The 27,247-nt window shown below is 52.3% G+C and overlaps 2 protein-coding genes across 2 annotated transcripts in view; both read left to right on the top strand.

The window, feature by feature from the left end:
• The window catches only part of erich3 (glutamate-rich 3), a 167,478-nt gene extending 161,940 nt beyond the window's left edge, over window positions 1-5,538 (top strand). Inside the window, exons 14-15 of the mRNA XM_063063472.1 lie at window positions 4,123-5,459; window positions 5,527-5,538. Coding sequence (XP_062919542.1) covers window positions 4,123-5,459; window positions 5,527-5,538 — 1,349 coding nt within the window. The remainder of the gene's footprint in view (window positions 1-4,122; window positions 5,460-5,526) is intronic.
• LOC134355080 (uro-adherence factor A-like) lies at window positions 5,390-26,829 on the top strand. Its single transcript, XM_063064823.1, has 2 exons — window positions 5,390-10,227; window positions 26,296-26,829. Exon 1 carries the CDS (start codon window positions 5,730-5,732, stop codon window positions 10,191-10,193), a length of 4,464 nt encoding a protein of 1,487 aa, XP_062920893.1. The 5' UTR covers window positions 5,390-5,729; the 3' UTR covers window positions 10,194-10,227; window positions 26,296-26,829.
• Window positions 26,830-27,247: the final 418 nt, after the last annotated feature.

Here is a 27,247-nt window from a genome sequence, read left to right as displayed (position 1 = left end):
GGAGCAGGGAGGTACTACTGCAGTTGTACAAGGCCTTGGTGAGACCACACCTGGAGTATTGTGTGCAGTTTTGGTCCCCTAATCTGAGGAAAGACATCTTTGCCATAGAGGGAGTACAAAGAAGGTTCACCAGATTGATTCCTGGGATGGCAGGTCTTTCATATGAAGAAAGACTGGATGAACTGGGCTTGTACTCGTTGGAATTTAGAAGATTGAGGGGGGATCTGATTGAAACGTATAAGATCCTAAAGGGATTGGACAGGCTAGATGCGGGAAGATTGTTCCCGATGTTGGGGAGGTCAAGAACGAGGGGTCACAGTTTGAGGATAGAGGGGAAGCCTTTTAGGACCGAGGTTAGGAAAAACTTCTTCACACAGAGAGTGGTGAATCTGTGGAATTCTCTGCCACAGCAAACTGTTGAGGCCAGTTCATTAGCTATGTTTAAGAGGAAGTTAGATATGGCCCTTGTGGCTACAGGGGTCAGGGGGTATGGAGGGAAGGCTGGGTTCTGAGTTGGATGATCAGCCATGATCATAATAAATGGTGGTGCAGGCTCGAAGGGCCGAATGGCCTACTCCTGCACCTATTTTCTATGTTTCTATGTTTCTATGACCCAAGGCAAGGGAATGAAAAAGTGTGCAAGCCCAAGATGAGGGGGCAAGATTTAAAACAGAGGGTGGTGGGTCTATGTCAGAGGAAGTGGTAGCGATGGTTACACAGAGGGCACAAAGATTTAGCTCAACCCGGGGGCTATGTTTTTCACACAGGGTGGTGGGTTTTGGGGATAAGCTGTCAGAGGAAGTGATAAAAGTGCTTACAATGAAAAGGGACTTAATATGGACCCAAGGGTTGTTTTTCACACAGAGGGTGGTGGCTATAGGGAATATCAGAAGTAGTTATCGAGGCATAAAATACAGATGGACTGGTCCATCAACAAGACGGGCTTAGACTAGAGTCAATGAGTTTTTTCCCAAAGAGTGGTGGGTGCGTGGAACACACTTGCAGGGCTGGTGGTAGAGCAGATACACTAGGGATATTTAAGAGACTCTTAAATAGGCACATTGATGATAGAAAAATGATGGGTTATGTTGAAGTAGGTTTATAAAGGTCAGCACAACAGAAGACCTTAAGATATAGAAACAGAATTAGTCCATTCAGTACATCGAGTCTGCTCCACCATTCCATCATGGCTGATATATTATCCCTCTCAATTCAATCCCTTTCTCCCTATTATCTTTGACACCCTGACTAATCAAGAACCTTTCGAGCTCTGCTTTAAACGTATCCAAAGACCTGGCCTCCACAGTCGTGTGGGCAGCGAATTCCACAGATTCACGCATCTTCTGGCTAAAGCGATTCCTTCTCTGTTCAGATGGATGTCTGTCTATTGAGGCTGTGCCGTCTGCTCACCATAGGAAATATCCTCGCCACTTTCACTCTGTGTAAGCCTTTCGATATTCGTAGGTTTCAATGAGATCGCCCCTCATTCTTCTGAACTACAGAGAGTACAGGCCCAGAGCCATCAAACGCGCTTCTCAGACGTTTAACCCTGTCATTCTCGCGAATCTCCTCTGGACCGTCTCCAATGTCAGCATATCTGTTCTTAGATAAGGGGCCCGAAACTGCTGTCAGTTCTCTGTGATCCCTCACTAGTGCCTTATGAAGCCTCGGCTTGCTCCGCTGGAAAGGAATGCCGACGTTGCATTTGTTTTCCTTACCGCCGATTCAGCCTGCGAGTTGACCTTTGAGGAAGCTGTTGTATGTTCTAATAAAAAGAAGCTGCGTGTAGAGACGCAAGGCAGAAAGATCGAAAACACGAGGAAATCTGCAGAAATTGGAAATTCAAGCAACACACATCAAAGTTGCTGGTGAACACAGCAGGCCAGGCAGCATCTCTAGGAAGAGGTACAGTCGACGTTTCGGGCCGAGACCCTTCGTCAGGACAAGACAAGACAAAGGAGCAGAAGTAGGCCATTCGGCCCATCGAGTCTACTCCATCGACTGTACCCCTCCCTATAGATGCTGCCTGGCCTGCTGCCTTCACCAGCATTTTGTTTGTGTGTTGGCAAAAGAAGGACGCGGGCCGGGGTAAAGTGGCCCAAACGGAACCACGGAGGATGAGCACTCCATATTCCGCTAGTTGAGACCGGTGTGTTGGGGCAGTCAGTGTCCGGGAGATGTGGGCTCTCCAACCCCAGGGGATGACTTGGTGAAAACCTGCCGGCACATGTACACACAACTCCCCCGGACGCGGCTTCGGGCGGAAGGTCACCTATGCCGTGGTCGTCCTCCCTCACCACACCCCCAGTGCGTGGCGAATCTATTGCCCTCCTGACCTTCAGCTCCGGCTCAGATTGACAGGAAGCGGCCGAGTGCAGGGTTACAATCACAGACTCTGGGAGAGGTGCTATATAAATGCAATTTCCTTCTCATCCCTCCTGTCTCTGTAACCCTCTCTGGCTCCTACACCCCTCCCTGTCTCTGTAACCCCTCTGGTCCCTACACCCCTCCCTGTCTCTGTAACCCCCTCCAACCCCTACACCCATCCCTCCCTCTATAACCCCCTCATCCCCTACACCCCTCCCTGTCTCTGTAACCCCCTCTGGCTCCTACACCCCTCCCTGTCTCTGTAACCCCTCTGGTCCCTACACCCCTCCCTGTCTCTGTAACCCCCTCCAACCCCTACACCCATCCCTCCCTCTATAACCCCCTCATCCCCTACACCCCTCCCTGTCTCTGTAACCCCCTCTGGCTCCTACACCCCTCCCTGTCTCTGTAACCCCTCTGGTCCCTACACCCCTCCCTGTTTCTGTAACCCCCTCCAGCCCCTACACCCCTCCCTGACTCTGTAACCCCTCTGGTCCCTACACCCCTCCCTGTCTCTGTAACCCCCTCCAACCCCTACACCCATCCCTCCCTCTATAACCCCCTCATCCCCTATACCCCTCCCTGTCTCTGTAACCCCCTCTGGCTCCTACACCCCTCCCTGTCTCTGTAACCCCTCTGGCCCCTACACCCATCCCTCCCTCTGTAACTTCCTCATCCCCTACACCCCTCCCTGTCTCTGTAACTCCCTCTGGCTCCTACACCCCTCCCTGTCTCTGTAACCCCTCTGGTCCCTACACCCCTCCCTGTTTCTGTAACCCCCTCCAGCCCCTACACCCCTCCCTGACTCTGTAACCCCTCTGGTCCCTACACCCCTCCCTGTCTCTGTAACCCCCTCCAACCCCTACACCCATCCCTCCCTCTATAACCCCCTCATCCCCTACACCCCTCCCTGTCTCTGTAACCCCCTCTGGCTCCTACACCCCTCCCTGTCTCTGTAACCCCTCTGGCCCCTACACCCATCCCTCCCTCTGTAACTTCCTCATCCCCTACACCCCTCCCTGTCTCTGTAACTCCCTCTGGCTCCTACACCCCTCCCTGTCTCTGTAACCCCTCTGGTCCCTACACCCCTCCTTGTCTCTGTAAACCCTCCGGCCCCTATACCCCTCCCTGTCTCTGTAAACCCCCCTGGTCCCTACACCCCTCCCTGTCTCTGTAACCCCCTCCAACCCCTACACCCATCCCTCCCTCTATAACCCCCTCATCCCCTACACCCCTCCCTGTCTCTGCAACCCCCTCTGGCTCCTACACCCCTCCCTGTCTCTGTAAACCCTCCGGCCCCTACACCCCTCCCTGTCTCTGTAATTCACTCCGGCCCCTACACCCCACCCTCTCTCTCTCTCTCTGTAACACCTCCCCCGGGCCCCTACACCCCACCCTCTCTCTCTCTGTAACCCCGTCCGGCCCCTACATCCCACTCTCTCTCTGTAACACCTCCCCCCGACCCCTATGCGCCTCCCGTCTCTGCATTTTAGTTACTCCACCGCTCTCTGGCCCGACTCCTAATCCCCTCACTTGGCCCATTAACCTTCGCGGGGAGGCGGCTTTGACAACGTTTTAAAGGGCAGGCGTCTGTATGCAGCTGGTTGGGTTGGACTCACCTCTGTGAGTATCGCCCCGCGTTCCTAGTCTCTCCTCTGGAGGTTGATGTCCCATTTGTTGCGGAATGACCAGCGCTGTTACAGGTTACCAGGACGGTGAGTGTGCGACTCACGGTGAACTGTTCCTCTGTTACAGGTGAGACCCGTTCACCGTCCCGGGACACGGACCTCGGGACGCCGCCAATAGACACTCTGTTACCGGCCCGAAGGAAGAAAGAGTTCCCTTCCTTCAGCCCGGCTCTGGCCCGACCCGTGTTCAGCGGCGGCTGCGCTTGGCGGGAGGAGCGAAGAGAGAGCCGGGTCTCGGTCCAGCTGCTCGCGGGTGCCGGGGAAGAGGGACGTCCCGAGGGTCACGGACAGTCCGGGGGTCCCGCCGACGAAGGACGTCCCGAGGGTCCTGGACAGGAAGGACAGTCCGCGGGTCCCGCTGAGGAAGGACGGCCTGGGGGCTCCGGAGAGGAGGAACGGTTGGCGGGTCCCGGGAAGCAGGAACGGCGCGAGGGTCTCGGGGAGGAGGGGCGACTAGAGAGTCCCAGAGGGGAGTTGGGAAAGTGGGGGGACGTTGGGATGAAAGCAATTAGCCTGGAGGAGCAAGGATGTGGGACAGAAGAAAAAGTTGTGAAGAATGAATTTGGGATGGAGCAAAACTCTGGGAGCGACGAAGCTGTTGGAAAGGGATTCATAGGTGAGCTGGGGCTCACTGAGGAAGAGGGAGACATTAGGGAGGAGGGAATTATAGATGAGTTGAGGGACAGTGAAGAGGGAGACACCGGGGAAGAGAGGGGCATTAGGAAGGAGGGAATTATGGATGAGTTGAGGGACAGTGAAGAGGGAGACACCAAGGAAGAGAGGGACATTAGGAAGGAGGGAGTTATGGATGAGTTGAGGGACAGTGAAGAGGGAGACACCAGGGAAGAGAGGGACATTAGGAAGGAGGGAATTATGGATGAGTTGAGGGACAGTGAAGAGGGAGACACCGGGGAAGAGAGGGATATTCGGGAGGAAGGGATCACTTGTGGGAAGTGGGGCGTCGAGGTGGAGAGCAGAGTTGGGGAGAATGAGGACCATGGAGTGGAGAGGGATATTAGTGAGATGGGGGTCATTGAGGAGGGGAATATTGGTAAGATAGGATACCCTGAGGAGGGCGATATTGGGGATACGGGGGACGTTGCGAAGGGGGTCATTAGTGACATAGGGAACACTGGAGAGGAGGGGGCTCGGAGAGAGGGGGGTTTTGCGGAGGTGAGGGTGGGGAAAGAGGCAAATACAAGGGAGGAGAGTGTTGAAGCTGAGGAAGACTCGGAGGAGGGTTTGGAACCGGGAGAGTGGGGAGACTTTGGGATAGAGGATGGTTTTGAAGAGGAGGGAGACACTTGGGCGGAGGAAGAGCTTGAAGAGGGATTTGGCCCGGGACTGGCGGCGACGGGCAGCTCCGGCAGCGGGCGGGAGGAGAAGGAGGAGACCTCAGTCTGGGCAAGTTCCGGGGCTAGAGAGCGGCGGGAGTCAGCAAACTCTCGAAGATCCTTTCCCGATGTGAAAGAACAGCCAGTGAGCCCGGGGCATGGGTGTGATGCCGGGGAGGGAGTAAGCAAGTCCAGCCAGCAGGAACGGAGAGACCAGGTGCAGACCCCAGACCGGGAGCCGGACCCGGAGAAGATCCCGATTCGAGACCCGGACGCGGGGCAGATCCCGATCCAGGGTCCTGGCGCGGGTGCTGAAACCCGACCAGAAGACTTTCACTGGATGGAGACAGGAAGCGGCGAAGAGATCATCCCGGAACAGGGAGCGGATACCTCAGTGGGCAGCCTCAACGACACCGCCGCACCCCGTACCCCTGACGGCTCCGAAACGGGCGATAGGAAAGGGGAACGGGCGGCAGAGAATACACAGTACAGCGATAGGGGGGAGGTACAGGACCTGCGACTTAGAGAAGCACAGCAGCCCGAGCAGCAGAGAACGATGGCACGACAGGATTTAGAGTCATGTGTGTGGGGAACGCAGGACCGAGAGCCCGGGCAACCTAAGCTGAGAGAAATACAGGCCAAGGAGTGCGCCGTGGAGGCGAGGAGTGGGAGGATATGGCCAGAAACGCAGGACAGTGCTGTAGTTCACTATGTGCGGTCAGAGCAGCGGATAGACCCTGCGTCTGGTACACAGGACAGGGAGCAAAGACCGGGAACACCCGGCGGGGTGGCAACACCGGGGAGAGAACGGGAAGAGGGAGAGAGAGAGACTGCATCAGAAACACAAGCCAGCGAGCTGGGAATTCAGGACGAGGGGAATGCACAAGATACACAGGACAATAAGGAAACGGAGGGAAAACACGGCAAGGAGACAAAACCAGAACCACAAAACGTTGAAGCTAAGGTAAAAATGCAGGACAACCTCCTTGTATGTGATCCAACCATGGAAGTATTGGTCGAAACGCAGGTCGGTGTGGCTGTGGAGGAAATGCAGGACCTTGATGTTGTGGTAGATACGCAGGCCAGCAAGGCCAAGGTTGAAATAGAGGATAGTGAGGTTTCAGTAGAAACGCAGGACATTGAAGTTGTATTAGAAACCCAGGATGGCAGGTTTGTGCTAGATACACAGGGTGGTGTGGCTGTGGTAGAAATAGAAGACAGCAATTTTCTTGTGGAAATACGGGACAGAAATCCCGTGTCAGAAACACTGGACCATGTGCCAGTGGCTGATATGCCGGAAATCAAGGCCGTGGTGGGGACGCAGAGCACAGGCGTTGCTGTAGTATCACCGGGGAGGGAAGTTGTGACGGAAATGCAGGATGCTGAATCTTTGGAAGAAACACAAGGCACTGAGTTTGTAGATGAAAGCGATTACAGTGAGATAGTGGAAGAAATGCAGGACAGTGAGGCTGTAACAGAACTGCAGAGTGATGAGACTGTGAGAGAGTCACAGGACGCTGAGGTCACAGAAGAAACACAGGATGGCGAGGCTGTAACTGACATGCCAGATGGCATTGTTGCAACAGAGATGCAGGCAGGGGAGGATGTAGAAGAAATGCAGGATGTCGAGACTGTGACAGAAACACAGGATAGTGAGGCTATAGCAGGAACGCAGGATGGCGAGGATGTAGAAGAAACACAAGATGGTGAGGCTATAACAGAAATGCAGTATGGCTTGAATGCAACCAAAACACAGGACAGCAGGGCTGCGATAGAAATGCAGGATTGGGAGGTTGTAGAAGAAACACGAAACATTAAGTTTGCAACCAAAACACAGGACAGCAGGGCTGCAATAGAAACACAGAATGGTGAGGCTACAGCAGAAATACAGGATGGTAAGGCTGTTAGAGAAATGCAGGTCAGCAAGGCTGTAACAGAAACACGGGACAGTCAGGCTGTAACAGGAACAGAAAACAGTGACGCTGTAACAGAAACACAGGATGGTCAGGCTGTAATAGGAATGCAGAACAGTGATACTGTAACAGAAACACGGGACGGTCAGGCTGTAACAGGAACACGGAACAGTGAAGTTGTAACAGAAACGCAGGACAGTGAGGTTGTAACTGAAATGATGGATGGTGAGGCTATAACCAAAATGCAGGACAGTCAGGCTGTAACAGAAACACAGGATGGTCATGTTGTAACAGAAACACAGGATGGTCAGCTTGTAACAGGAAAGCAGGACAGTCAGGCTGTACCAGAAACACAGGACGATAAGGCTGTAACAGAAATGCGGGATCATCAGGCTGTAACAGGAACACAGAACAGTCAGGCTGTAACAGATACACAGGATGGTCAGGCTGTAACAGAAAAACAGGACGTTGAAGCTGTAATAGGAACGCAGAACAGCGGGGCTGTAGCAGAAACACAGGACGTTGAGGCTATAACAGAAACACAGGATGGTCAGGCTGTAACAAGAGCACAGAACAGTCAGGCTGTAACAGAATTGCAAGATGGTCAGGCTGTAACAGGAATGCAGAATAGTGAGGCTGTAACAGAAACACAGGACATTCAAGGTGTAAGAGAAACGCAGAATGGTCAGGCTGTAACAGAAACACAAGATGTTCAGGGTGTAACAGGAATGCAGAACTGTGAGGCTGTAACCGAAACACAGGACGGCCAGGCTGTAACAGGAATACAGAACAGCAAGGCTGTAGCAGAAACACAAGATGGCCAGGATGTAACAGAAACACAGGACGATCAGGCTGTAACAGGAATACAGGACAGTCAGGCTGTATCAGGAATGCAGAACAATGAGGCTGTAACAGATACGCAGAATGGTGAGGTTGTAACAGAAACACAAGATGGTCAGGCTGTAACAGAAACACAAGACGGTCAGGATGTTACAGGAATGCAGAATTGTGAGGCTGTAACAAATATACTGGATAGTGAGGTTGTAAAGGAAACACAGGATGTTGGGGCTGTAACAGAAATGCAGGGTGGTCAGGCTGCAACAGGAAGGCAGAACAGTAAGTCTGTAATGGAAACACAGGACAGTCAGGTTGTAACAGGAATGCAGAACAGCAAGGCTGTAGCAGAAACACAAGATGGCCAGGATGTAACAGAAACACAGGACGATCAGGCTGTAACAGGAACACAGGACAGTCAGGCTGTATCAGGAATACAGAACAGTGAGGCTGTAACATATAGACAGAATGGTGAGGTTGTAACAGAAACACAGGATGGTCAGGCTGTAACAGATAGACAGAATGGTGTGGTTGTAACAGAAACACAGGATGGTCAGGCTGCAACAGGAACACAAGACAGTCAGGCTGTAACAAAAATACAGAAAGGTCAGGCTGTAACAGAAACACAGGACGTTGAAGCTGTAACAGGAACGCAGAACAGCAAGGCTGTAACAGAAACACAGGACGTTGAAGCTGTAACAGGAATGCAGAACAGCGAGGCTGTAACAGAAACACAGGACGTTGAGGCTGTAACAGAAACACAGGACGATGAGGCTATAACAGAAATGCAGAATGGTCAGGCTGCAACAGGAACACAGAACAGCAAGGCTGTAACAGAAACACAGGACGTTGAAGCTGTAACAGGAACGCAGAACAGCGAGGCTGTAACAGAAACACAGGACGTTGAGGCTGTAACAGAAACACAGGACGATGAGGCTATAACAGAAATGCAGAATGGTCACGCTGCAACAGGAACACAGAACAGTAAGTCTGTAATGGAAACACAGGATAGTCAGACTGTAACAGAAACACAGGACGTTGAAGCTGTAACAGGAACACAGAACAGCGAGACTGTAACAGAAACGCAGAACGTTGAGGCTATAACGGAAACACAGGACACTGAGGCTGTGAAAGAAACACAGGACAGTCAGGGTGTAACAGAAACACAGGATGTTCAGGCTGTAACAAGAGCACAGGACAGTCAGGCTGTAACAGAATTGCAAGATGGTCAGGCTGTAACAGGAATGCAGAATAGTGGGGCTGTAACAGAAACACAGGATGTTGAGGCTGTAACAGAAACACAGGACACTGAGGCTGTGAAAGAAACACAGGACAGTCAGGGTGTAACAGAAACACAGGATGGTCAGGCTGTAACAGAAACACAGGACGGTCAGGCTGTAACAGAAACACAGGACAGTCAGGCTGCAACAGGAACGCAGAACAGTGAGGCTGTAACAGAAACACAGGATGGTCAGGCTGTAACAGAAACACAGGACGGTCATGCTGTAACAGGAATGCAGAACAGTGAGGCTGTAACAGAAACGCAGAATGGTGAGGCTGTAACAGGAACGCAGGACGGTCAGGCTGTAACAGAAATATATGATGCAGAGAGAGAGGCGGGGACTAGTACGGGTACACAGGACAGCCAGCCAGTGCTAGAACCACAGGCAAGGCTGTACAGTTCAGTAGTACAGGGGAGTGATGGAGGATCACAGGGTAAACACACTGCTCAAATAGAGCAAGGTTCCAGGAGACAGGGAAGAGCAACAGATCAACAGGCAGTGAAATTCCGGGAAGTGGGATATTCTGGCTCGCTCACTCCTGCAGCGGGACTCTGGCGTGTGCCAGACCCAGACTGGGCTGATCCCGGGAAGCTGATCAGACCGGGTGTTCCCGGAGACTCCGCGCTTCCCCGTGTCCACAGTGCGGAGCGGGGATTCCGTGACTGCGCGGCCCCGCTGGAGACACCGACACAGCCAGCGGAGACTCCGGGAGTCCAGCCCAGCCCCGCAGAGCTCAGCACGATGGAGACTGTGGGTGGAGCAGAAGTTCCCTGAGCGCCAGGAGAAGGGAAGCCCATCCAGAGCCAGGGTACGTACTGAGAAGGCCACCATGAGCCCACAGCCTTGTCCCCTCATGTCCTCGATCCTCAACCCATCTCACCATATGGCCCCACCCAAAAACTTGCATTACCGCAGCCTCATAGCCCCAGAGACCAGGGTTTGATCCTCATTTCCGGTTCTGTCTGTGTGAAGTTCGCACGTTCTCCCTGTAACTGTGTGGGTTTCCCCTGGTGCTCCGGTTCCCTCGCACATCCTAACGGTGGGTGAATTGTCCGGTGTAAATTATCCCGTGTGGGAGAATCTGGTGGGAGAGGATGGGAATGTAGGGGGGGGGGCGGTAGTAAAATGGGATCCGTGTAGGATTGATGTCAGTGGGTGGTTGCTGGTCAGCACAGACTCGGTGGGCCGAAGGGCCTTATTGCCTGCTGAATGAACCTCCCGCTGGGGCTGGTGGTAACATTGTCGGAGGTTATAGACAGAGTTACGGTGTGGCGTGGGGAGCAGAGCCACAGGGTCCCTCAGCCGCTCTGTAATCAGCGTGCGATTCCGCTCAGGTCCCATATGCAGGCGCAGGTCCCGGCGCCGGTGACCCGGGAAGAACAGAGGGTCGGTACCGATACATCCTGCTGGAGGAAACACAAGGAGGGGAGGGGGAGGGGGAGGGGGAGGGAGGAGGGAGCATTCTTTTGGAGACGGTGTATGAGGGAGGCTAATGGTGTAACTGTGCACACAGCCCCAGTCAATAAGCAACACAGACATCTGTACCCAGGGTCATAAGGAACAGAAACAGACCATCGCGTCTATGTTCATTGCCTGTCGTTTCCACGATGACGGAGATCCTGTGCGGCAACAGTTTTAAAGTGGAGAAACCATTGTTCCATTCTTTCAGCCTCTGAAGTCTGGGCCCAGTGGTGCGAGTAGTCTTCATAACTCGGGTATTCCTTAGCTGCAGTGGCTGACTGAGGCATTTTCCGGATCTTGTCATGTCCTGTGCTCTGCGCGCAGCATTGCAGAAACACCTTCCTGGCTGTTGGATCTCACTGTAGATCTCATCTGCCCAGTCCGCCAGACCTGACATTGATCACATCTACACCAACCAAGCTATACTAATCCTCCTGCCTGTGTTAATTCCACACCCCACTGTGCCCGGCTCATTCAGTTACGTATCCAGATGTCTCCTCAATGTTGTTCCTGTCCTTGCCTCCACTATCTCCTCTGGCATCTCAATCCAAATACCTCCGACCCCGTGTGTGAAAGATTTACCCCTTAGTTCACTGTTAAACCTCCTCCCTCTCACCTTGAACTTCTGCTCTCTAATTTCATCCATGGAAAATCGATAGCACCTACCTACCCTATCTACACCTCTCTTTCTTTCTGTCCTCTCCTATCAGATTCCTTCTTCAGCCCTTTACCTCTTCCACCTATCACCTCCCAGCATCTCAGTTCAACCCCTCTCCCCCACCCACCCATCCTCCCTCTCACCTGGTCTCACCTATCACCTCCCAGCATCTCAGTTCAACCCCTCTCCCCCACCCACCCATCCTCCCACTCACCTGGTCTCACCTTTCACCTCCCAGCATCTCAGTTCAACCCCTCTCCCCCACCCACCCATCCTCCCTCTCACCTGGTCTCACCTATCACCTTCCAGCATCTGTTCAACTCCTCTCCCCCACCCACCCATCCCCCCCTCACCTGGTCTCACCTATCACCTCCCAGCATCTCAGTTCAACCCCTCTCCCCCACCCACCCATCCTCCCACTCACCTGGTCTCACCTATCACCTCCCAGCATCTCAGTTCAACTCCTCTCCCCCACCCACCCATCCTCCCCCTCATCTGGTCTCACCTATCACCTGCCAGTCTGTACTCCTCCCCCTCCCTCCCCACCCACCCATCCCCCCCTCACCTGGTCTCACCTATCACCTGCCAGTCTGTACTCCTCACCCTCCATCCCCACCCTCCCATCCCCCCCCTCACCTGGTCTCACCTATCACCTCCCAGCATCTCAGTTCAACCCCTCTCCCCCACCCACCCATCCTCCCCCTCACCCGGTCTCACCTATCACCTCCCAGTCTGTACTCCTCCCCCTCCCTCCCCACCCGCCCATCCTCCCCCTCACCTGGCCTCACCTATCACCTGCCAGTCTGTACACCTCCCCCTCCCTCCCCACCCGCCCATCCTCCCCCTCACCTGGTCTCACCTATCACCTGCCAGTCTCTACTCACCCCCTCCCTCCCCACCCACCCACCCATCCTCCCCCTCACCTGGTCTCACCTATCACCTGCCAGTCTGTACTCCTCCACCTCCCTCCCCACCCACCCATCCTCCCCCTCACCTGGTCTCACGTATCACGTGCCAGTCTGTACTCCTCCCCGTCCCTCCCCACCCACCCATCCTCCCCCTCACCTGGCCTCACCTATCACCTGCCAGTCTGTACTCCTCCCCCTCCCTCCTCACCCACCCATCCTCCCCCTCAGCTGGTCTCACCTATCACCTGCCAGTCTGTACTCCTCCACCTCCCTCCCCACCCACCCATCCTCCCCCTCACCTGGTCTCACCTATCACCTGCCAGTCTGTACTCCTCCCCGTCCCTCCCCACCCACCCATCCTCCCCCTCACCTGGCCTCACCTATCACCTGCCAGTCTGTACTCCTCCCCCTCCCTCCTCACCCACCCATCCTCGCCCTCAGCTGGTCTCACCTATCACCTGCCAGTCTGTAAACCTCCCCCTCCCTCCCCACCTGCCCATCCTCCCCCTCACCTGGTCTCACCTATCACCTGCCAGTCTCTACTCACCCCCTCCCTCCCCACCCACCCATCCTCCCCCTCACCTGGTCTCACCTATCACCTGCCAGTCTGTACTCCTCCCCCTCCCTCTTCACCCACCCATCCTCCCCCTCACCTGGTCTCACCTATCACCTGCCAGTCTGTACTCCTCCACCTCCCTCCCCACCCACCCATCCTCCCCCTCACCTGGTCTCACGTATCACGTGCCAGTCTGTACTCCTCCCCATCCCTCCCCACCCACCCATCCTCCCCCTCACCTGGCCTCACCTATCACCTGCCAGTCTGTACTCCTCCCCCTCCCTCCTCACCCACCCATCCTCCCCCTCACCTGGTCTCACCTATCACCTGCCAGTCTCTACCCCTCCCCCTCCCTCCCCACCCACCCATTCTCCCCCTCACCTGGTCTTACCTATCACCTGCCAGTCTCTACTCCTCCCCCTCCCTCCAGCTTCTTATTCCGGCTTCTTCCCCCTTCCTTTCCAGTCCTGGTGAAAGGTCTTTGTCTGAAACGTCGACTGTTTATTCACTGTCATAGATGCTGTCTGACTTGCTGAGTTCCTCCAGCATTTTGTGTGTGTTGTTCGATATTCAGTGCGTCGGGGTCCCTGTACCGTGAGGGCAGATGGAGACGCACCATAAGTCAGCCCTGCCCTGAGGGAACAGAGAACGTTAGAGGCCCAGCAACAGGCCCTTCGGCCCGTCATGCAATGAACTAATCGATTTTACCTGCACGAGCTTTTATATCTGTCCATTCCCTGGAAACAAGGCAGAGTGCACAACCGGAATCCAAAGCAACACAAAATCTGCTGCAGGAACTCAGTGGATTGAACATCATCGATGGGGGAGGGAGGGAGGGAGGATTTGGGGAGGATTAATGATGCTTCGGGTGGAAATCCTGCATCAGTTCTCAATGTTGCTGTCTCCATCCCCCGTCTGTTCGTGTGGCTCAGTAACTGGCTCTGAAACACCTCCGTCGTATCATTAGTCAGAGGGTTGAGTTCAAGAACCGTGAGGTAATGTTGCAGCTCTGTAAAACCCTGGTCAGACCACACTTGGAATATTGTCTTCAGTTCTGGTCGCCTCGTTATAGGAAGGATGTGAATGCTTTAGAGAGGGTGCAGAGGAGATTTACTAGGATTCTGCCTGGATTAGAGAGCGTGTCTCATGGAAATAGGTTGAATGAGCAAGGGTTTTTCTCTTTGGAGCAAAGGAGGATGAGAGGTGACTTGATAGTGATGTACAAGATGACAAGAGGCATAGATCGAGTGGATAGCCAGAGACTTGTTTTTTTGCAAGGCAGGTGGCTGATACTGGGGAACATACTTTTAAGGTAATTGGAGTAGAGCATAGGGGTGACGTCAGAGGCAGGATTTTTACAGTTACGAGTGGGTGTGTGGAACACTCTGCCGGTGGTGGGAGAGGCAGATACATTAGGGGCTTTTAAGGAACTCTGAGATAGGCAGGTGAATGATAGAACAATGGAGGGACATGTAGTAGGGAGGGATTAGGTTGATCTTGAGTAGGTTAAAATGTTGGCACAACATTACGGGCCGAAAGGCCTGTACTGTGCCGCACTGTTTTATTTTCTTATGGGACTTGCTTAGAATGGGATGTGGGTCAGCAGGGACCTATTAGGCCAAAGGGCCTTTTCCATGCTGTATGATTAGGTACTTGCCTCCACCACCGGCCAAGCAGCCGAATCCAGGCCCCCCCCCCCCACCCCCCACTCTGTGTGTACATCTAGAAAGCTCACCTTCTCACCTTAACTTCCACTCACCGCTCCCCTCTAACGGCAGTGCGAGGGGATACAGACAGAACACGAAGTATCTCCAGCGCTCAGAGTCACAATCACAATCGGGGTTAATATCACCGGCACGTGTCGTGAAAATTGTTTACGTAGCGGCTATGAGAATATAGAAAACAAGTAAGTCAATTACAGAAAGAATATATAGTTGAATTAAAAATAGTGCAAAAACAGAAATAATATGAAAAAAAGTGAGGCAATATTCATGGGTTCAATATCCATTTCGGAATCGGATAGCAGAGGGGAAGAAGCTGTTCCTGAATCGCTGAGTGTGTGCCTAGAGGCTTCTGTATCTCCTTCCTGATGGTAACAGTGAGAAAAGGACATGTCCTGGGTGACGGGGGTCCTTAATAATGGACACTGCCTTTCTGAGGCACCAGTCTGGACTTCACTAACATCGGGAATAATCTTCCTGCATCTAGCCTGTCCAATCCCTTTAGGATTTTATACCTTTCAATCAGATCCCCCCTCAATCTTCTAAATTCCAACGAGTACAAGCCCAGTTCAGCCAGTCTTTCTTCATATGAAAGTCCTGCCATCCCAGGAATCAACCTGGTGAACCTTCTTTGTACTCCCTCTATGGCAAGGATGTCTTTCCTCAGATTAGGGGACCAAAACTGCACACAATACTCCAGGTGTGGTCTCACCAAGGCCTTGTACAACTGCAGTAGTACCTCCCTGCTCCTGTACTCGAATCCTCTTGCTATGAATGCCAGCATACCATTCGCCTTTTTCACCGCCTGCTGTACCTGCATGCCCACTTTCAATGACTGGTGTATAATGACACCCAGGTCTCGTTGCACCTCCCCTTTTCCTAATCGGCCACCATACAGATAATAATCTGTTTTCCTGTTCTTGCCACCAAAGTGGATAACCTCACATTTATCCACATTAAATTGCATCTGCCATGAATTTGTCCACTCACCTAACCTATCCAAGTCACCCTGCATCCTCTTAGCATCCTCCTCACAGCTAACACTGCCGCCCAGCTTCGTGTCATCTGTAAACTTGGAGATGCTGCATTTAATCCCCTCGTCTAAGTCATTAATATATATTGTAAACAACTAGGGTCCCAGCACTGAGCCTTGCGGTACCCCACTAGTCACTGCCTGCCATTCTGAAAAGGTCCCGTTTATTCCCACTCTTTGCTTCCTGTCTATCCACATCAATACCTTACCCCCAATACCGTGTGCTTTAAGTTTGCACAGTAATCTCCTGTGTGGGACCTTGTCAAAAGCCTTTTGAAAATCCAAATATACCACATCCACTGGTTCTCCCCTATCCACCCTACTAGTTACATCCTCAAAAAATTCTATGAGATTCATCAGGCATGATTTTCCTTTCACAAATCCATGCTGACTTTGTCCGATGATTTCACTGCTTTCCAAATGTGCTGTTATCACATCTTTGATAACTGACTCTAGCATTTTCCCCACCACCGATGTCAGGCTAACCAGTCTATAATTCCCCGGTTTCTCTCTCCCTCCTTTTTTAAAAAGTGGGGTTACATTAGCCACCCTCCAATCCTCAGGAACTAGTCCAGAATCTAAAGGATTCTCCGGTGTGGATAGGTGTCTCAGTCCTGGGTTCATCATCATCAGCATTATCTTCTTCTTGTAAAGTTTAATGGTGGTTGGCAGACTAACATAAGGTGCATTACCACCACGAATTGAGGTGGAGTGTGAAGCAGAGACGGGAAGTATACCCACCAAATCCTCCCCCCCCCCAAACTCAAATAATATCAAATTCTAAAGCTTTTCAGAGAGTTAGATGCTCACTTACACACATTCTGATGGCAGTGACATCATAACAAACTTTCTATATTCAACTGCGTCTGTCCCGATGATCCCAATTTAGCAGCTAAGCGGAACTATCTCAAAACAATATATACTGCACTATTTCTTGGCAAGTGCACTTCCTACAAATGTCCATATCATGCGTCTTAATTCTGAACAAGCAATCATTCAACATTCTACATTGGTGAGACCCAATATCAATTGGGAGACCACTCTGTCAAGCCCTCTGCTCCATTTGCCAGAAGTGAGATTTCCCAGGGACCAACTGTTTTAATTCCTATCCGCGTTCCCATTCCAACATATCAGTCTATGGCCTCCACTTTTACCCTGATAAAGCCACTCTCAGAGTGGAGAAGCAACATATTTGATCTGGGTAACATTCAAATTGATGGCATGAACATTGATTTCTCCTTCCTATAATTATTTTCTCTTCCCCTTCTTCTTCCCTCCCGTTCTCTTCATCAGTCTGGCTGCTTACCCCTTCTCCTCACCCGCCCATCATCTCCCCCTAGTCCCACTCCTCCTTCCCTTTCTCCCAAGGCCCACTCTCCTCTCCTATCAGACTCCTTCTCCAGCCCTTTACCTTTCCTACCCACCTAGATTCACCTATCACCTTCTTGCTAGTCGTCCTTTCTCTCCCTCTACCTTCTTACACTGTCGAGTGCCCTCTTCCTGTCCAGTTCTAACAATATAGTTTCAGCCTGAAACGTCGACTGATTAGTCATTTCTATAGATGCTGTCTGAACTGCTGAGTTCCTCCAGCATTTTGTATATGAGTTGCTGTGGGTTTCCAGCATCTACAGAATCCCTTGGGATTATTCAACCTAGTAAATCCAATATATAACTATGTAATTATATCTTATTCCTTCTTTTTATATAAATCTTCCAGTTGAGTCCCCACCATCCTCCGAATCAGGGTTCATCCAATAGTGTATGGCCAGTAACAGGTGTATCAGTACAGGGTCATGGCTATAGACAGGTGTATCAGTACAGGATCATGGCCAGTAACAGGTGTATCAGTACAGGGTCATGGCTATAGACAGGTGTATCAGTACAGGATCATGGCCAGAGACAGGTGTATCAGTACAGGGTCATGGCTAGTGACAGGTGTATCAGTACAGGGTCATGGCCAGAGACAGGTGTATCAGTACAGGATCATGGCCAGTGAAAGGTGTATCAGTACAGGATCATGGCCAGAGATAGGTGTATCAGTACAGGATCATGGCCAGTGACAGGTGTATCAGTACAGGGTCATGGCCAGAGACAGGAGTATCAGTACAGGGTCATGGCCAGAGACAGGTGTATCAGTACAGGGTCATGGCCAGAGACAGGTGTATCAGTACAGGATCATGGCCAGTGACAGGTGTATCAGTACAGGATCATGGCCAGAGACATGTGTATCAGTACAGGGTCATGGCCAGAGATAGGTGTATCAGTACAGGATCATGGCCAGTGACAGGTGTATCAGTACAGGGTCATGGCCAGAGACAGGTGTATCAGTACAGGGTCATGGCCAGAGATAGGTGTATCAGTACAGGGTCATGGCCAGAGACAGGTGTATCAGTACAGGATCATGGCCAGTGACAGGTGTATCAGTACAGGGTCATGGCCAGAGACAGGTGTATCAGTACAGGGTCATGGCCAGAGATAGGTGTATCAGTACAGGGTCATGGCTAGAGACAGGTGTTGTCAGTGACAAGTGTGGACAGTCAGAGTGTCATAAGGGGGCGCTGAAGGAGCGGACCCAAATGCAAAACACAGACACTGAAGTACAAGGAACAAGGACTAGGTTTGTCAAGAAAGCAAAGGAAGAAACGATGCTGGATATTGACACGGGTCTTGGACGAGACTAGGATCCAGGGCCTGGGCTAGGACGTGGGCTAAAAGCACAGGACCCGGACGTGGAACTAGGAACAAGGATGCCGGGCCTGGGCTTTGCACAGAGTCAGGACCCCTCCTTGTGGGAACAGTCCCAAAACAATCCCTGCTTTTTATGTGCCAGTCAGGTGCCTCAGGGAGAAAACAGGAAAACCCGGAACAAGGATCGATGGACCGGACCATGAACTGGAATGAGGACTTCATAACCATGACACAGAGGGTTTTTCCCAGGGCTGAAATGGCTAACAAGAAAGGGCGCAGTTTTAAGGTGCTGGGGAGTAGGTACAGAGGAGATGTCAGGGGTAAGTTTTTTACTCAGAGTGGCGAGTGCGTGGAATGGGCTGCCGGCGATGGTGGTGGAGGCAGATATAAATCTGTTTTTTTAAGAGTCTCCTGGACAGGTACATGGAGCTTATGGAAAGCTATGGGTAACCCCAGGTATTTTCTAAAATAAGTACATGTTCGGCACAGCATTGTGAGCCGAGGTGCCTGTATTGTGCTGTAGGTTTTCTATGTTTCTATGTTCTATATTCTAATAGTAACTCCTCTTCCTTCACACACCACAACATCTGGCACACTGCTACTGTCTTCCACAGTGAAGACTGATGAGAAATACTCATTTAGTTTATCTGCCTCCTCCTTGTCCCCTGTTACTATTTCTCCATCCTCAATTTCTAGTGGGCCTATATCCACTTTCATCTTTCTTTTATTTTTCACATATTTGAAAAACTTTTACTATTCACTTTGATATTATTTGCTAGCTTGCTTTCATATTTCATTTTTCCCTGCTAATAATTCTTTTAATTCCTCTCTGTAGGTTTTCCAACCCTACAGAGAGTAACTACAGAAAAGCTTCCCAATCCTCTATCTTCCCGCTAATTTCGGCTTTGTTGTATGCCCTCTCTTTTGCTTTGACGTGAGCTTTGACTTCCCCCGTCAGCCACGATTATACTATTTTGCCATTTGAGTATTTCTTCGTTTTTGCAATACATCTTTCCTGCACCTTTCTGATTTTTCCCAGAAACTCATACCATTGCTGTTCTCTAAGACCCGCCAGTTCGCCAGCCAAGTCTCCGCAGTGGAATTTGGGTAGATCCCCAGAAAGAGGAGGTGCGTGGTACTCCAAACAAAAGGTCTTGAGTTCCTCTGACAGGGAGTCCACCCCCCCCCCCCGCCCCCCGTGACCCACTGTCGATCCGAACACTTTCTCCACTTGACCCTGACAGAGGATGCGGCTGACAAGACCCGCTCGCAGTCTTGCATCGTCTGTAGGCCAACAGGGTCGGTGATCATCGGCATAAACCTAAAGGACTATCTTCATCTCCAGCTTGCGCAGAGCCTCAGACTGTCAACCGCTTCCGAAGAAAGCACAGAAAAGGCTGTATGCAGACAGAGTACACATGCCCCAACATTGGGAGCCCTGATTCACCCCACCCCCCCAAAGCAAAATGGTGCTGTCAATGATCCATTGACCTTTATCAGGCACTCGGCGGCAGCGAACAGCAGACGGACATGGGAACAAAATGCGGTCGGAGTTCACACACGTGCAGAGTCCCGAGGAGGAAGTCATGACAAACATCTTCTCCTGATCGAGAGACAGAATGGTGACTGACGGCCCAGACTCGCGGGTCAGATGGATCAGGTCCCGGACAAGGTGGATGTTGTCCTGGACCACGTAGGACTGGTCTGAGCGGATCATTTGGACAACATGGAACCCAGTCGACTGACCATTGCCCGGGCAAAGATCAGAGACACCGGCCGCTAGCTTGGCACGGAGCAGCTGTGGATCTGGGGTCAGGTCTTCTCCAGTCAGAGTGCTCAGGCAGCGGCGCTCAAGCCTCTGGAGGGACCGTTTCCCGTCCCGTCACTGTGGGCGCTGGGCCGTGGAGTGGCTCTGACTGCGCCGTCCCTTGCTTGCCCGGAGGTGCCAAACCCCGAGATATTCTTCGGGAGCCGGTGCTCCAAACAGCCCGAGCCTCCCCCGCCCCCCCCCCACCCCGCGGCGATCCCCACCGTGCAGTTCTGTGATGCGCCGAGACTGTTCCTGTACACGTTCCACTCCATTGCCGTCCCCTGTCGTGTGGATACGCCATCCTGGTCTGTCTTACCGTCAGGCGGTGAGAGAGGCCCCAGCAGAAGTCTCTCCATGCGGGGGTGTTTCTCCTGTACGTTGGGACCTGGGGTGGGGGGTGTTGGCCAGGGCAGTACCGTGTAATAGATTCCTGAGCGCTTCACTGATACCCCGTCCACCTGTCCTTCCTGTGGACGGGAGGAGTCAGGTACCATGTCTACACAAGACCAGAAATCATAGGAGAAGTGTCGGGCCATTCGGCCCATCTAGTTTGCTTCATCATTTGATCCTTGCTCCCCTCAGCACTACCAGCCCCTCCACCTATCATCGTATCGTCCACAAAATTTGTCACAAAACCATCAGTTCCTTCATCCAAATATTGACATGCAACGTGAAAAGAAGCGGTCCCAACATCGATCACTGTGGAATACCAACCAACCAGAACAGCCTCCTTTATTCCCACTCTTTGCCTCCCGCCAATCAGCCACAGCTTTATCAATGCTGGAATCTTCCCTGTCATACCATGGGCTAAGAAGCCTCGTGTGTGATGACTTGTCAAAGATTTTCTGAAAATCTAAGAACACAACATCCACCAATTCTACATTGTCTATCCTACTTGTTATTTCCTCAAAAGAATTCCAACAAATTTGTCAGGCAGGATTTTCTCGCTGACCATGGCTTATTTTACCATGTGCTCCAAATACCCCAAAACCTCATGCTTAACTACCGACTCCAACATCTTCCCAACCACTGAGGTCAGACTAACTGGCCTATAGTTTCCTTTCTTCTGCCTCTCTCCTTTTTGGAAAGTGGACTGACATTTGCAATTTTCTAGTCCTCCAGAACCATGCCAGGTTCAATTGATTCTTGAAAGATCATTACTGATGCCTCCCCAATCCCTTCAGCCACCTCTTTCATAACCCTGGGGTGTACACCATCTGGTCCAGGTAATTTATCTACCTTTAGATCTGTCAGATTCCCAAGCACCTTCTCCCTCTGCCTCCGGACACACTCAAACTTCCCGCATGCTGCTTGTGTCTTTCACAGAGAAGACCGAACACCATCTGGTCCAGGTGACTTCTCGACCTTTAGTCCTTTCAGTTTCCCAAGAACCTTCTCTCTAGTAATGGCAATGCCACACACTTCCTGACCCGACACCCGGAACTTTCACCATACTGCTAGTGTCTTCCACAGTGACGACCGATGCAAAGTACTTATTCTTAAATTCCCCATCCTGGAATCCGGCACCAGTGAATCCCCCATGACTGTTGTAAAATTGCTCTTTTAGCCTGCATTTTCTATCTCCCATTGTAACTTGTAGACCACATCTTTCCTACTGTTTGGGTGTCTGTATACAACTCCCATCAGGATCTTTTTACCCTCGCCGTTCCTCAGTTCTATCCACAATGATTCAACACAGTCCGACCATGTGTCATCTCTCTCCTAATGATTTGGTTTCATTTTTTAATCAAAAGAAACAACGCCGCCCCTTCTGACTCCGTTCATGTCCTTTCGATGCAATGTGTGTCCTTGGACATTAAGCTCCCAGCTATAATCTTCTTTCAGTCATGATTCAGAGAGCACTCAGAATGTCTCAGAAGGCCCTGAGGAATTCCACAGTCAACCCGTCCAACCTCAGGGACTTGTCTCCCCGTAGCTGGTCAGTTCCTCCGGCGATATGGGAGAGTCCAGCTCCGGCCAGCTTCAGAGCTGAGCTTTCGCAGGTTTCCACAGCAGCCATCCTCTCCCCAAAGCTCTGCGCGCACCCTCCATTTCTCCAGGGGGCAAAACAAGGATGAGAATTAGTCCAGATCTTGTAACAGTTCAATGCTTCCCCTCACGAAAGCACCTCGGAACTCCTTGAGCTGCAGGTCCCTCGACGCTCGGAGTCGGCTGAAACTCCGGGTCAAACAGCTCCGTCTCAATCGGCTCGATCTGGGTCCTGGGAAAAGTTCAGCCGGTTGAGTCGCGAACCTCCTCCTCTTCCCGCCATCCGCAGGAGTCAGGATGGACATCCCGCCCACGTCGACCAAATCACAAAATCCACAGCTACATTGACGCTCGTCTGCTCTCAGGGCCAGAGCGATCTCCCTCCTCGCGGGTACAGTTGAAATCACCCCCGAGGACAACACATTCACCTGTCAATACAGCTCTCTCACGAAACAAGCGCGCTCAGGGGCGCACACGGTGACGGTACACCATCCGAGCGCACAGCCAGACGCAGCAGGCTGCCTGGCTCGAACTCGTTTACATTCAGTATCTCCGGCTGGTGGTTTGGGGCCAACAGTATCGTCACCCAGCTTGAAATGGAGCTGGGTGACTCATTTAGACCCCCTCACACCAACCCAGGAGCCAAATGGGTTCGTCTCCCGGAAAGGTGTGTGATTCGTGCGGGAACTCACAGCATAGCTCTGTTCACTGAGGACCAAGAGATGATGGAACCTGTGGTCAGACCCCCGGTCACCATCGATATTCATCCTCGCTACTGCGACTTTCATGGTTGTGCTACATCTACTTGCCAACGCCATGGTCAGCGGGAGCTGCCCTCCTTCCCCGTAGCCTGTACACTCGTAACAGGGCGTTCAGGAACTTCCTGAAACAGACTCGCTCCGTCCCAATCACTTCCAAACCATGCCCTTCTTTGGAGACTACAATCCGAGAGACCACTCCCACAGCCACCCCCTCCCGCCAGAAGTAATCCCCGTTCACCCTCCGGTGAACACGCGCTCCGAGCGCACCACTCCGCCCGAGGACAAATCATTATCCTTCGAAAAACTTGTTTGACTGGGTACCCACCAAATCAGAGGTCGCAATCCCAGCAGGGAGCGAGTCTCTTTCCATGAGTGATGTGACCTTCCTCCTGCTTCGGTTCGGGGAGGCGTGTCCCGAGTATGCAGCCTTTCGCGGGGATAAATCTTTCCCGACCTTCGGATTCAGAGGATGCGCGCCCGCTCCTTTTCCTTTCTCTGATAACATAGAAACATAGAAAATAGGTGCAGGAGTAGGCCATTCGGCCCGCCCCTTTTTGTTTCTCTGATAACCTCCATTTCCGAGGAAATTTCGGTGCTCAGCACCACATTCTCCCTCACGGCTTCTCCAGGGCCTTGCTGAGACACGGAGATACCCGCACCGAGGGGATATTTGGCTCCTTCTCCTACAGCCGAGAGGCCTGCAGATGTGTTTTCTTCCTCTTAGCCCTCCGGCCCTTTACCTCGTCCCAGCCCTCCGCTCGCATTGCCACCCTCCACAGGGTCAGGGGGACAGCGGGAGCCCCGCGGTGCTCTGTTTTGCCGCCACGGGGGGAGTTAGCGGCCTGGTGTTTACGAATCTACCCAAACCCCTTGCAGGCATGGCACCGCGGCTGTCCCGTAGCCCTGAATCCGGCAATTCTCCCTCCCGTGCTGCGAAGGAAAGTATCACTCAGCATCCCCCGGCCATGAATACCTCATGGTGGAGGGTAAACACGGGCCCAAGACAACCTCCATCTGGCTTGAGCGATAGCAGGGTGGCCGGCGACCTCACCCTCACCCTAAGAACGCGGATGAGAGAGGAGGTCCACTTTGTGGAGATGAAGGTGCACGTTACAGAATGTTCTATACAGGTCCTGTCGCTGGCTTTACCGGCACGAAGCCCCTTTTCACTTCTACCCCCAGCTCAGGGCCAGGGACACCTTTCTAGCGGGCCGGAGGTAGTAAATTGGTGCATCTTACCCATCCCCAGAACGCCCTCATCCCAACCACAGCCATAGCCATGAGAGCTAACCTCTCCGTTGCACTCAGAGGTATAGGGATATCGCATTGGCCGTGTCTTTCAGAGTTATCAGTCTGAGAGTAGTGGCTCGTCAGTTCTTTCACCGGAACCTACGGCTCCTGCGTGGGGACTCAGCCTCGCCGTCTCCCGCCATTTAAAGCCCCACACAGTCGCAAGTCAAAGCGCCGCTGTATTAACTCAGTCACAACACTTAAAAGTAGTTCTCTGAAGAGGGAAAGGATCGGAGTCTTCTCCGGACAGGCAGGAAGTCCGAGCGATGGAACTCCAGCGCGGACTCTCCTGGTGCGCAGCCGGGCTGTCCCAATGACAATGACCCTCCGTCCGAGCGAGGGTCAAGGGTTCGCTGTAAAACTCGTCACGCGGTCGTCCCGGGCCGAGTACACCAGGTGGGAGAGGGTTTACCAATGTCGGAGAAATCCACCCCAGCTCCCAGTAAAAGCTGCAGACACTTGGCAAGCCGCCAGCCAGCTCAGACTCAACAAAAACTCGGTAAAACAGCACTCACAACACGCTGGAGGAACTCAGCGGGTCGGGCAGCATCCGTGGAAACAATCAGTCAACGTTTCGGGCCGGAACCATTCGTTAGGTCCCTTCCATGAAGGGTTCCGGCCTGAAACATTGACTGATCGTTTCCACGGATGCTGCCCGACCTGCTGAGTTCCTCCAGCGTGTTGTGAGTTTTGCTTTGACCCCGGCATCTGCAGATTATTTTGTGTCGGCAAAGCAGCATTCCTCCGGGAAGAAAGCTGCCGCAGTCCATTGCCACAGATGAAACTCCTCTCTCCTACACCTTCCTCCGTCCTTCTCACCGTTCTTCAGTGTTTATTCCCGAAATTAATCAACTTTTTTCGAAAACCACCGCCCGTCCCGAAGTGTGATCCGCCGTCAGTACCGACCCTTCTCTTTACAAAACTATAAAAATTTATTTACTCAGAAAACACACAAAGTACAAACACATAGTATTTACAAGACAGTGAATAAATTACTACTGTCTGTAAAACAGTCAATTCCGCGGGTGGAGGGGCACCGCTCCCGGAAATTCACCCCCCGTGCCCATTGAGACCGCACTCCCCCTCTCCAAGGACGACCGGCCACGAACATATTCTCGGAAAAGGGGCAGGCAGTCGGCCCTGGCACAGCCCTGGACTTTCCGCCGCCTAGACCGGTGAATGGTCACCTCGGCCAAGCCCACCAGTACACCCTCCTCACGATTCACTACCACCCCTCCCGCAATGTGTAACTCTCCCGCCCATTGGCACCAGTCCTACGCGGATCCCAGTTCATTCACCCCACATTCCCATCAACCCCCCCCCCCCACCCCAGATTCCACCCTCACCCACAGTCTGGAGACAATTTACAGCGGCCGATAAACCCACAGACCGGCGCGAGTTTGGGAGCTCGGAAGGAGCAAAGAACGGAGGGTGCCTGGTATGCGCGGCCTGGGCTGGTGGTAGAGGCAGAAACATTAAAATTTGTGAGGGATGTTTAGCTAGGCACATGACCGTGAGGAACACGGAAGGATATAGACAGTTTGTAGACAGTTTGAGATTAGTTCAGATGGCCACTTGCTTTCTAATTTAGTGGGTTCGGTACAACATTTTGGGCCGGAGGCTGCGCTGTACTATGTTCTCTGTTCTAGTCACAGTACCCAGGGGAAGCCCCTGTGCAAACTCCAAACAGACAGCGCCGGGCGTCGGGATCGAACCCGAGTCTCTCTGTCTGTAGGTAGCTGGTTGTAGCCGCTGATCCACCCAATGCTCTCTCCTCGGCTCTTGTTGAATCCTTCCACACGTCCCGTTCATCCCAATTAGCCGCGGGAACGCTCTCGTCTCCACCCACTCGGGCCCCACCCTCTCCGTGTCCTCTTGCTCTCCCGCCCTGCTTGCGCCGAGACAACCTGTTCCCTCCATTAGACCGTTGCAGCCACAACAGACCCGCTGACTCCTCCGGCTTCTCCCCGCTTCTGAATGGCACTGTTTTGTGTTTTCCAGCACGGTGGAAACGATGGACTGAGCCTCCGATGCCAGAATTGTTCACTCGATCACCGGCCCGGGACCCCCGGCAGACTGTGGTCCACGCCTGTTTACTGTAGAGCCTCCTCGCTGAAGTTCCCACTCTCCCCCGAGTTCTCCCCGCACAGGTCCAATGACCTGTTGGTGATTTTATTTATTTATTTGTTTTTTTATTTATTTAGAGATACGGCGTGGAACAGGTGCTTCCGGCCCTTCGATTTAATCCTAGCCTAATCACGGGACAATTTACAATAGCCAATTAACCCACCGACCCGTACGTCTTTCGACTGTGGGAGAAAACCAGAGCACCCGGAGGAAATCCACGCACACATTGGAAGGAACGCACAAATTTTTTACAGTGGACACGGGAATTGAACTCCGAACTCCGACGCCCCGAGCTGTAATAGCGTTGCGCTAACCGCTATGTCCCGGTGTCTCTCAGCTGCTTCATGATCTTTGAAACTGTTTTAATCCTCTGTTATTTTCATAGTATGTAAATAAAATTTATTTATGTGGGTGAGTTTATCTGCCAGAACTTGACTGCGTGACTTGCTAACTAAGAGGGCCACGTTCACAAAAAACAATCAATCTAGGAATCATTTTCGAGGTCACGAAAGCTATTCCAGGATTGAAAGGCATGTCCTATGAAGAGCGTTTGATGGCTCTGGGCCGAACTCGCTGGCATTCGGAAGAATAAGCGGTGACCTGATTGAAACCCATCGAATGGTGAAAGACCTTGATAGAGTGAAGGTGGAGAGGATGTTTCCTGTGGTGGTGGAGTCTAAGACCAGCGGGCACAGCCTGGGACGTCCATTCAGAAAAGGAGATCAGGAATTTCTTTAGCCAGAGAGTGGTGAATCTGTGGCATTCGTTGCCACAGGGATTGAATTCAAGAGCAGGGAGGTCATGCTGCAACTATACAGGGTACTGG

Source organism: Mobula hypostoma, chromosome 12 (genome assembly GCF_963921235.1).
Source record: "Mobula hypostoma chromosome 12, sMobHyp1.1, whole genome shotgun sequence".
Taxonomy (NCBI): Eukaryota; Metazoa; Chordata; class Chondrichthyes; order Myliobatiformes; family Myliobatidae; genus Mobula; species Mobula hypostoma.
This window is presented reverse-complemented; position numbering and strand designations above follow the sequence as displayed.